The sequence below is a fragment of the Henckelia pumila genome, chromosome 2 (genome assembly GCF_033568475.1).
Source record: "Henckelia pumila isolate YLH828 chromosome 2, ASM3356847v2, whole genome shotgun sequence".
Classification (NCBI taxonomy): domain Eukaryota; kingdom Viridiplantae; phylum Streptophyta; class Magnoliopsida; order Lamiales; family Gesneriaceae; genus Henckelia; species Henckelia pumila.
In genome coordinates, this window is record NC_133121.1 from 15651620 (window position 1) to 15663712 (window position 12093).

The following is a 12093-nucleotide window of genomic DNA, read 5'->3' on the forward strand; positions in this document are numbered from 1 at the left end:
ATAGTAATTTTTTTTCAAATAGTATTTTTTAAATTATAAAAAGAGTTTTAAAAAGATATATATCTTTTTCCAACCTTCAATTTTTTTTCTTAAATGTGCAAACATCATGAATGAGAATATAACAAAATTAATAGAAATGTGAAATAACATCATTAAATTTTAATTCCTCAAGTTTCGTTTATTTTATTTAAGTTTTTATTTTGTAGCATCATGAATTTAATATTTTTATTTTGAAAATTGTGTAAAATTGATTTAAATTTGGATAAAAACTCTAATAAATTTATATTTTATTTACAACTTGTTTAATGTTAAATATATAATAAATAATATAAAACTCAATTATAAATGATATAACACTACGCGATGTTAGTTTTAACACACGAGTAGATGGAAGGATCAAACCGAAACTTTTGAGAAATATTTGGCACGAAATCGGCAATGTAAAAATATTTAGGACTGAATCGGAAACTTTTGGGAAACATTTATGACCAAACCGGGAACGTATAAACATTTAGGACTGAACCGGAAACTTTTAGGAAAGATTTAGGACCAAACCGGTAACATCTAAACATTTAGGACTGAATCGAAAATGTGTCCAAACATTTAGGATGAACCGGGATTTTGACCTTCAAATTCAAATATGTTATAAATGTATAATATATTATGCTAATACTTTTTTAGTAATATTTATCAAATCAAATTAACAAAAGAGGAAAGTATCATTTCCCAAATTTCTCAAAAACCCTAAAATGACCAATTTCTTTGTGAATTAATTTGAATCGTACTCCTTTCTGATCCTTTGGATAGTAATAATGGATGGGCATTCATCTCATTTAACGGCGCCTGTCCGTTCGAGGAGTTCACAGTCTCCGTCACCGTCTCACTCGGCCTCTGCCTCCGCCACTTCGACTATTCACAAGCGTAAGTTGCCGCCTGAAGACCACGCGCCGCCATTCCCTCCGTCTTTGTCGGACACTCGGGACGGTGCGCTGACGTCCAACGATGACCTGGAGAGCATCAGTGCTCGCGGAGCCGACTCAGACTCGGATGAAGAGTCCGAGGAGGTGGCCGATGAGGAGTACGATGATTCCTCGGTGCGCAATTTCACCGCGTCTCGGCTGGAAAACAGTAATGCCGCGGGGCTCAACATGGGAGTAGTTAGAAATACGAAGCTCAAAGCTGAGAACTCGGTTAAAGTTGAACCCACTGACGTTGGGAAAGATGGCGGGACTGCTAATAATGGGAATAATAGTAATGTTAATAGTTCAGGCAATGCGGTTGCCGGGACCAATGGTTCGGTACAAGGAATTGTGGTGAAGGAAGATAATGTGAAGGGCATTTTTACGGATAACATACAAACCAGCGGGGCCTACAGTTCAAGGGAGGAGAGTTTGAAGAGGGAGGTAAGCTCGGTGAATTTAAATATTTGTCGTACCTATTCTTTTATTTCCACCATGTTTCCAATCAGGTGACATGGTTTTGATTTTAAACTTCATAGGAGGAAGCAGGGAGACTCAAATTTGTATGTGTTTCAAATGATGGTGACGATGAACACATGGTTTGGTATCTCTCTTTACTTCTCCTAATACACGTGTTAAGCTTGCTTGTTAAATATGTGGCTCGATCAACTTATCTTATCCTTGACTGAAAAATTTCTGTTACCTCTATCAAGTTTGGCCAAGCATAAAATAGTTTACTAAAGAATGCAGAACTTAATTTCAATTTGTCAATTTAATTTTCAGGTTGATAGGATTGAAGAACATTTTTGCCAGGCAACTACCCAATATGCCAAGGGAATACATTGTTCGTCTTGTAATGGATAGGTGCGCCTTCATGAATTTTGAATTTTTTTTTTCATTTAAAGTTTCTATGTCATCATCCACCCTATCTTAAGATTGAATACATCCTAGAAAGATGCACCAGGCTGTGTCAATTTGGGATATTAAGTCCTTGTCTCCATGTCGGTATTTTATTGTGATTGAGGATTTGATTTTGTGTATAAACATCATACTTTTGGATGTAAAAGAAGTCCTTGTAACTCCAGTACTACGCCTTTGAGGTGTCTCTTGACCATATTTCTCGCCAGGGTCGATTATGGCAGTTGTTTTTGTGATGTCCACTAGAGTTGTTTGGTGATTTCTTATATATTAAAAGTCATGTTCAACTCTTTGAGGTTATTATTTTATTTGAAATAGAGGGATATTATTTTATTCGGATGTGAGTTGTGACATTGATAAAATTATGTTTTTTTTTACTTTAGTTTTATCATGATTGTTTCTTATGAACTCCTTGTGGTTTTTGTTGTGGATGTAGACTTTCAAGACCTAACTACCCAATTTTGTGCTGTCTGGTGTTCTGGCTTTACCATATCTACTATTAAATTAACTGGTTTACATGTGAACCATCCTTTCACATTGATGCTTTTTTGTTCTAGCATAGCAGAAAAAAATAATTGTCTGTTGTACAGAGTATTTTGTTGATTGTCATTGTCTTTGCTGCTTCACATTGCAGAAGTCACAAATCTGTGATGGTCATCCGGCGCAATGTGGTTGTTGGTGGTATTACTTATAGGCCGTATGCCAGGTACACGTCTTCATTATAATATTTACTTTGTTTATTTGAAAATGATAAAAATATTTTTGATGCACTGATTGTAACTATGCCAGCATCAGTCATATTGGTTTTTAGTTTCCAATGGTCTATTTAGATAATCATGCATTACTATATTCCTGACGGTCCTTTTCACTATATCAAGATATACTCTCATATCTGCTCTTTATGGTACAAAACTCAAAGCTAATGTTATAGACATTTTTATGAGAAAATATATTTGGAAATGCTGATTTCCAAGGATACATTGAGTTCCTTCTGGTGCTTGTGTGTGTTTTATGCCAATGATTATCCATCACTTTAAATTTCTGTATAGTCAACGGTTTGGGGAGATAGCTTTTTGTGCAATAACTGCGGATGAACAAGTTAAAGGCTATGGGACCCGGCTGATGAATCACTTAAAGCAGCATGCACGTGATGGGGATAATCTTACACATTTTCTCACTTATGCTGATAATAATGCTGTTGGCTATTTTGTAAAACAGGTGAGACGTAAATATCATCAATGTTACTTCATAATGCATAAGCAATTTACTATATCGGTTATGCATTGATTTGGTTAATAGCCTGCATGCGCTATGTGAAATAATAATAATGTTATTAAAAGATCACAACTACCCCAAAATAACAAGAAAAGTTCAGATAGCTCGTGTACATTTAAAAGACTTGAAATTACTCCATTTGGTTTGATCTCGAACTGCAGTTTGTAAACATTAAATCAACTGGATCAGTCCAAATATTTCTGATGCCCAGCTTTTTCCATTTCAGCCTCCCGTTTGTTCACCCTGAGAAATTGTTCTAGTGTGGTTTTGAGCATATGACCAACATTTCTGATACACCACTAGTGGTATGTGGTCAGCACATCCTCTAGTTGGGCTGATATTTTCTTGGTCAATGTTGAACAGCCCTTATTTATTTATTTTATTGTGTTTTTTGGTTTTGCTTTGTTGTGTTAGTACAAGAGAGTTGGTTAATGTTCAATGATGTAAGAATAAGAGTGGAGGAAGTTGGTTTCTGCTTGGATAAGTATTCAAGGTGCAATAGAAAATGAATTTGGGTTTTTAAGGATAAGGGATAAAGGTGTATTAAGTATTTCTCAAGCTAGGTAGAAAGCATTTATGTATTTAAGGTTTATATTGGAAACGGGAAAATACGTAATACTAAGATTTTAAAAAGTGTAAAGTGTGAAGCATGGTGATGGTGAAGAGTCAAAAACAAACATCAAGTATTACAAGCTTGAGTGTAATTGGTAAGTAATTAAGTGTAAAAATATTATTAATTTTTGATTAAAATTTAAAATTAAGCTTAACAATCGGTGTAACAATATATAAACACAATGAATTTAAGATTTAAAGTATAAATTTTCAATTTAGAAAAATCACAAAAGTCTCAATATTATATTTATTAATAATATTATACTATTATATCAACTACCAAAAAAATCTATTACTGCCTTACCCATTATTGGACTATGATTCTATTTCATCTTCTTCATCTCGCTAATCTTTCCTGTCATACAAACAAATTCAAGGTCATTAGGTTTATTTGCAGAAAAATGAATGAAGCCAAAAAAATTTTCGGGAAAGAATTTCAGGTGGTTTAAAATAAATATAAAATTATAATATTTTATTTTTAAAATAAAGTATTTGTAATATTGATGCTGAAACTCTAAAGCCTGCCCTTGTTTAGCATTAAGTGCACTCAATGCAATGAAGCATGAATTTTACTATTTTTTCAGTGTTAGCCAGATCTTTGTGTTTTAACGATGATTCACGTTTAATCTCGATTGATCCCACTTAGCGTTGCAGTGTTCTAAAAATCGGCCTAGGCGCCCGCCCTAGGCGCCAGCCAACTGCACCGAAAAAGTGCTAGTCGGCCAGCCTAGGCGCCCTACGCGAACTTGGGCAGGCTCCAGGCGGCCCTAGGCGGAAATGAATTTTTTTTTTGGGTTTTTAAATCATAAGCCCATTAAAAAAACGACAGAAAAATTTTATTACCCTTCCACGAAAACCCTTTCAACGTCCTTTTTAAAGAAAAGAGAAGAAAAATATGGAGAATAATAAGAAGAGAAATTTTTGGAGAAGAAGTAGATTAAATTTGTGGAATTTTATTAGTTATGTAATTTTTAACTCATTTTAAATTTGATGTTATCGTGTTAACCGAGGAATCCGCCTAGTCCCCGTCTAGGCGGCCTAGGCGCTGGTCTAGTGCCGGACTAGCGTCTAGCGAATTTTAGAACCTTGTTGTTGCTTTTTAGAACACTACTTGATACATGACAAAAAATGAGGAAAACAAAACCTTCAATCTTGTTAACTAGCCTTCAGTTGTCCACCATGAAATTTTGAAGGCCTTATATTATTTTTCTCTGTGGTTTGACTACTTGGGAAAGGGAAGAACTTCGTTGGGGTTGACTAGCTGTTGGTTGTATTACGTTTCTTCACCTGATTGCCTTTTAGCTGGCTAGAGTTTTGACCTAGGAAGGTCCTGGAGGCATGTCAATGGACTGAAAATTGGCTCAAAATAATTAGATGCCTCGGGTGTCTTTTTGGACTGCCCCCAGGCCCCAAATCGAGCGACTCGTGGTCTTACTCGAGATATCGATGAACTTTTGTTGACCCTTGGAATTCCTTGAGTTTGACCGAATGCTTGATCGCACCCTAATTTTACAAGATTTATAAGATTGTAAGAAAAATGAATTAGAGACATTTAAAAACACAACAAATTGTACCCCGGTTCAAATTACGTGTTTGTTCATGCCCAAACCAAGAATGAAACAAAAAATATGATCAACGAAACAGGTAGGACTGTTAAATCCTAGCTCTGAGACCAAATGTTTTGAAAATCGTGATGACATATTCATCGATATAGAAAATTCAAGATATGTTCCACAAGAAACAGGGTCAACAGAGGTCTTGTCAACTACAAGAAAGTTTAAAAATCAAATTCACAATAACAGAATAATAAATGGGGGCCAAAAGACATAATTAGACTATAAAATAGAAGAGCTTAACACAATTGCCTTGTGACAAATGTGACTCAAAATGTCAAAAACTGATTAAAAAAAATAGCGAACATTATGCATTACCTTGACACATTCTTAACGAAGCAAGACCCTCAGTATCTGATTCGGCCTTGACCCATTGTCTACATTGATACAAGAACCTTAGCATTCAATATTATGGCTCTACTCATTACATAGACTTGGCAAGAATCAGAAGTATCAATTATTGTACCTTGACCCATTACTTAAGTAGGAACCTCGGTGTCAAAGGTTGAAACTCTACAAGTAACCACCTTGATAAATTCTAAATATTGGGCACAAGATAAAATTCAGGGTTCCATGTTGGATTTTGAAGAATGTGGACTTGTATGTTCCATCAAGCCGTGGAATACTATAGTTCAATCAATGTATTTGATCCATTTGTACAGCTCATTTATGACTTTAATGTTCTTGAAGACATGAGTAGTTTATCTATTCAAAGCTCATTGATGATCTTATGTTAGGTCTTGTTGATGTTTGAGTTCCAAACTGCTAACTGTTAGCGTGTTCTTTGTTGTCCCTTTTAACTACTAGCTACCCAAAGATTGTAAGGTCAGGTTGGTTGGGGGTATATCTTTGTTTGTTAGGATACTATGACCATTCTATTGACGTCTATTCTAGTGATGCATGGATAAGTTCTGATTCTGACCATCGGATATCTTTTTAGGGCTTTACAAAAGAAATTTACTTGGAGAAAGAACGGTGGCATGGGTATGTTGATATAATGTTTTGGCAGACTTTAAACTTTCAGATTCCGTTGTATTGAGTATTGACTCCTCTTCTTGCAGCTACATTAAAGATTACGACGGAGGAATTCTTATGGAATGTAAAATTGATCCTAAGCTTCCATACACTGATTTATCAACTATGATACGACGCCAACGACAGGTAAGATATTCTATAAATTATAAGCTGAATTGATTTGGTTATATTGTAAGTGTTGATGTTGATGAATGAGGCCATTATACTTTTACCAATCGTTATAATTTTCAGAGCCATTTGTGTGGTATCAATTATGGGCCTTATTATCTTCATCAACACATTCCTTTCATGTTGAATAAGTGCAATTGACTTACTTGGTTTTTAGGCTATCGATGAAAAGATTAGAGAGCTATCAAATTGTCATATCGTCTACCCTGGCATTGATTTTCAGAAGGTATCTTGATATCCTTCCTTGTTACTTTGTGGATCTAGTGTGGTGGATACTTTCTTATATTTTGACGCATTTACTATGGTTTAAATTAAATTTAAATTGTTGTTTTCTTTATATGTCTTCCAATTTTTTCTTTCATTACTAAAATCATTGTCGATTTGAGACACATCGATCTGATGTGCATTTTGTTAATCAGAAAGAAGCTGGGATTCCCATGCCCAAAAAGCCCATCAAGGCTGAGGATATACCTGGTTTAAGTGAGTCCTTCCTGTTCGTTTCCTACCTTACTGACTGCATCGTTCATAATTTATATGATGATTTAAGCGTTATGTTTGCTGTATTCTTTGCATGCATCATATCGTTTGTATCCTGTGTTTTCATCTTGTTGAATCAACAATTCATCCAAGTTCTGATTAACAAAATAGTTGTCTTTCCCAAGCTGGTTGATGCAGTCTGTCTAACATGTGAGTGAAGCTTGTTGTGGTGGTATTTGTTTAAACTTTTGGTAGTTATTTTTTCGCAGCACAGTAATACCTTTGATAATTATTGCTACCTCAGTCTACCATGAACACACCCTTTTTTTACTCCTTTTTTCCAGCATCCTCTATTCAATTTTATGGCTTTATTGTACCTATACCTTTATATGAGTAGCATTCGAATTTAAATTATCTATACCTTAATAATAGGGGAGGCTGGCTGGAGCCCAGATCAATATGGTCATTCTCGTTTTAAGACCGCGACCTCATCATCAGATGCTGCTTCACTTCAAAAATCATTGACTGCATTCATGCGTTCACTTCTGAAAGTGAGTCTCCAAGGTTCTTTTTCAATTTTATTTATTTCATATTTGTTAAGGTAATTATGGAACTATAACCTCCCTGATGGATATTAAAGAATTTCATGTTAAGGATTTCTTTCAGACAAGGATTGTTCACATGAGAAACACATTAACTTGCTAAAATTGTTTTTAATGTCACCCAAGTAACTACAAAGGCATGCTTGGTACACGGAATGAAGTGAGAACGTAATAGGCATTCCCAACGCCATTCCTTTCTTTGTGCTTGGTTAATGGTTAACCATTGGAACTAGAATATCCATTCCAATGGGAGGCATTCCCACCGTTTTGGTTGGGTTACCCATTTTCATTCTCGCAACTTTTTATTTATATATTTTCTACCATTTTTATTTTTTTAAAATTTTTTAATTCTTAATCATTTTTCATTTTTATAAATAATTTTAATAATAATAAAAATAAATAACAATAATTTGTAGTAAGAATAAATAGAACAATACTTATCTAATAATAATAAATAAATATTTAAAAATACTAATAAATAAAATAATGATGATCATAACTATAATTTAATAATACTATAACAACAACAATAATAAAAAAGTAACATTAATAAATTATAATGATAATAACAAGTTTTGAATAACATTTTTTTAAATTTTTTCGATTAAAATTTAATTTGATTGATGTTTCTTCTGATACCAACAATAGGAATGAAATAAACCATTAGAAAGTTGATTACATTTCTGCATTATTTTGATCTAGCATACCAATTATGGCACACATCTTCTCCTCTTTGACGGTTCTATATTCACAATAATTGCCATCTCTACCATGTGCGATTGAATCAGGTCTTGCTTGCCAAATCATGCTATTGACTGTTGATACTCTTCCTTTTCAAGCAGGCAATGCATGATCATCCTGATGCTTGGCCATTCAAGGAACCTGTTGATGCTCGGGATGTACCTGATTACTATGACATCATCAAAGATGCTATGGGTACACTTCTAGTCAATCTTACTTCGTCATATGATGATTTTTCTTGGATGCCCCTTGATAGCTTGTTATCAAGTTCAAGAATCATTTGGATCATGACACAGTCTTTGAGGAGTTTGAATATGTATATGTGTCAAAGTTTCATGACAAATTTCTAATCTTTCTTGACAATTTTACGAAGTCTGACGTTGATACAAAATTATGATGCTTGACATCACATTTTCTGATGTTGCAGATCTAAAAACAATGTCAAAGCGTGTCGAGTCTGAACAATATTACGTGACTTTCGAGATGTTTGTGGCTGATGTTAGGAGAATGTTTTCAAATGCACGAACCTACAACTCTCCAGAAACAATTTATTACAAATGTGCAACCAGGCATGACGTGCAGCTTCTGAATGCCTCAAACTCTACTTAAATATATATATAATCTATATTAATCAATTGCTAATGTATCGATTCTCCATATATTTAAACCTGTTGTTGGTTTGCAGGTTGGAACAGCATTTCTCAAACAAAGTTCAAGCTGGTCTCCAATCTGGCATCAAGATTCAGCCATAAGTAGGGTACTAACCTGTATTTTTTAGGACATTGATGTTTTGAGACTTGTAAATTGTTGTCCATTAACTCTTGTATAATATTACATAATTCGATGAGAACCAATTTTAAATGTGTGGCTTTAGTTTATGATGCTATAATTTATTTGATTGCGCTGTCAAGTTAAAAAGGTTGAGAAAAAGCCGGATCAGCTCGGTAGTAGCCCCATTGGATTGATGAACAACAGTGATCAAAGTGTTTGGAGTACCGTGTTCTCGTGCCAAAGACGCAGCGGAGATATAGCTCTTGTTGTAATTTCCTACGAACGATCAACTGGAGTATCTCCTTCTTCAATCTTCAAATCAAGTTCACGACCAATTTGCCTATTCCTTTCTAACTCGCACTAGAGAGAAAAGAAGAAATTTACGTTGAGATTGAATTAATAAGAAGAAATCAATTTCAACCTTATTGATTAAGGTGGCCGAATTCTTCAAGTGACAAGGGAGAGAGCAATTTCGAAAATTGCCTGAATGATGGATAGTAGGTTTCGAAAGATTATGTCATAATATATATGTCTATATGTTAATGTATATAAGTATATCTTAATTATATATGTAAATATAATTTAAACATGTTTAATTATTAGATATATATATAATTAAGATTTTTGATAATTTCATTTGCAAAGTGTGAATGTTATTATCGAAACTTTATATATATTATATATGAGTTTTTTTCAAGTGCCCATCTATCATGCTCACCACCATGCTCATCAATGATGTGGTACTATTTTATTTGACCTACAATTTATCATATCTTTATCACATCCAATAGAATAGTGTCACATCATTGGTGGGCACTTGAAAAAAACTCTATTATATATATATTATTATACATTATATTTTCCTTTGTGTGCAAGTTATATATTATGATATCAAGAATATTTTCTTAAATAAATTAACACCATGTATTAATACAACTAATAAGCTTTATTCTAGTCCAACTAGAATGCTATTAATTTATTAAAGTCCATTACATTAATACTTTATCATGATGGGCTTGTACTCCTACTAGCTCATGAATCATGTACCCATTGTATTAATATTATCATAATCCCGATCGATGATCCAATATCATCGATGTGACAATTTTAACTTAATCGTTATTATGATGCACACTTGAATTTTCGAAACCAATAAATCATAAATAAGGCAACTGCTAATTTTGGAACACTTCCACTCAAATTAAGCAGGTGCACTCCCTTCACAGTTTTTAGCAGTTGTGCTCTCAAAAATTCTATAAGCCATTATAAACTTATTTATAAGCTTATCATTTGATCCAATCAAATATGTTTATTATAAATTCAACTCTTTGAATTTATTATCTCAATGGAAATAAGGAAACCAGTGCTTGTGTGACCCTCAATGGTTCAGGGATACAGCTAGCCATGGATTTACAACTCTTTGTGATTCAGGACGTTGTCCTTTATTCGGGCTTACCCTTATTAGCCCCATTCTATGCATCAACTCCTTGATCATACGAATGTTAGAATTCATTTCTGATTGGACCCATCGAATCAAGGTAAGAGCGTCTAGTAGCATCGCCCCATGATTCCCTAGGTATCACTGATAGTGCCTGCAAGAACAAGTCGATTATGATTATCGTACAGTACGGCCCTTCAACTCATATATCCCGATCGAATCTGCAACCATTGGTTCATCGAGGGTTGCATATGAAGTTCGATAACAATGTGATGTATCTAAGAGAATACATAGTGGCATCGCATGTGCAACTAGGGAACCACTTTACCTTAATGTACATTTCATACTCTGGCCAGAGATTCCATGCACTACTATCTCATAAGATCACATAGGATATCCACACCCTTAGGTGAGCGGTGAATTCCAGACTACAATGCACTGGCTCCTACATGTGTCGTAACTGTACCCAATCTCGCCACCTGATGACCCTCTTGGAGTCGGTAAACGAGTCAAAGCACAATCCTAGCATGTAGAGCCTCAGTGTTGTCTCAAGTCGTAAGGACTAATGGTGTACAACCAAAATCACGGATTTATCCACTCGATGAATAATAACCACTTGGAAAATTCGAGGGAGGGTAGTTCAGTGAACTCATCGTATGAGCACCAATCTGTATGATTGAATATCTCTATGTCCATACCAATGAAACGTGGTACACAACATCACAGATTCTAGTCTCGAGCTCGAGCGATCCTTATCCTTATTTTGGACGGCTCAATCGACTAGGAACTTAATTTAGAATATACACAAATTGAAATATGTGTTTCATGATTGTCATCACATGTACAACCTCATATTTATTTACTATAGTATATTCAAAGTCTTTATCTATGCAGCTTGCATGAATTTGCCGATAAAGTAAATGCCAGAATTGAGTAAAAGTGTAATTATATTAAAATAAAGATTGTTTATTACACTTGAGTCAATAAAATCCCTAGCCAACAGTTGGCTTGCAGGGCATATACTCTAACACAAAGTTTCAAGTTTCGGTTTTTTACTAGTGTTATTTGCGTTCCCCCTCGGCTTTTTCAGAAAATGAGATGTTAAAATATGGTTCGAACATGTTCGATATCGACTTTTGTGAATGCCGATGGAAAGTTGGAGAATATAATTTTTGACATATCAAACTCAAAACCTCATCTTTCTTAATGGGTTTAAGTTTTTTGTTGTTATCATTATTATTAGGCACGCTTGATACGAGGGAATGGGGTGAAAATGAAATGAGATTCCTATTTCATATCCTATACTCATATTTGGTTTGACGTTGGATTGAGAATGTTCATTTTCATTGGAATGATTATTCCCATGAACATGAGAATAGTCATTCTATCCATTTTAGATGGGAATGACCATTCCCACCTCCCATTTCCATTTTATATACAAATCTTTTCCATATTTAGATTATTTAAACAAATATTAACTTATA

General features: G+C 34.3%; 1 protein-coding gene across 6 annotated transcripts; it reads left to right on the forward strand.

Annotated features, from left to right (window-relative positions):
* Nucleotides 1–710: 710 nt before the first annotated feature.
* Nucleotides 711–9267, forward strand: LOC140880668 (histone acetyltransferase GCN5). Of its 6 annotated transcripts, none has more exons than XM_073285298.1 (13): nt 711–1403; nt 1499–1563; nt 1743–1823; nt 2512–2583; nt 2927–3095; nt 6318–6361; nt 6439–6538; nt 6738–6806; nt 6967–7060; nt 7490–7608; nt 8499–8595; nt 8828–8969; nt 9086–9267. In XM_073285298.1, the coding sequence occupies exons 1-13, from the start codon at nt 813–815 to the stop codon at nt 9150–9152; spliced, it is 1710 nt and encodes a 569-aa protein (XP_073141399.1). In that variant the 5' UTR covers nt 711–812; the 3' UTR covers nt 9153–9267. The 6 variants fall into 6 exon arrangements, with proteins under 6 accessions (XP_073141399.1, XP_073141400.1, XP_073141401.1 ...); XM_073285299.1 differs by having other exon boundaries at nt 8502–8595; XM_073285300.1 differs by having other exon boundaries at nt 7000–7060.
* The last annotated feature ends 2826 nt before the right edge of the window (nt 9268–12093 follow it).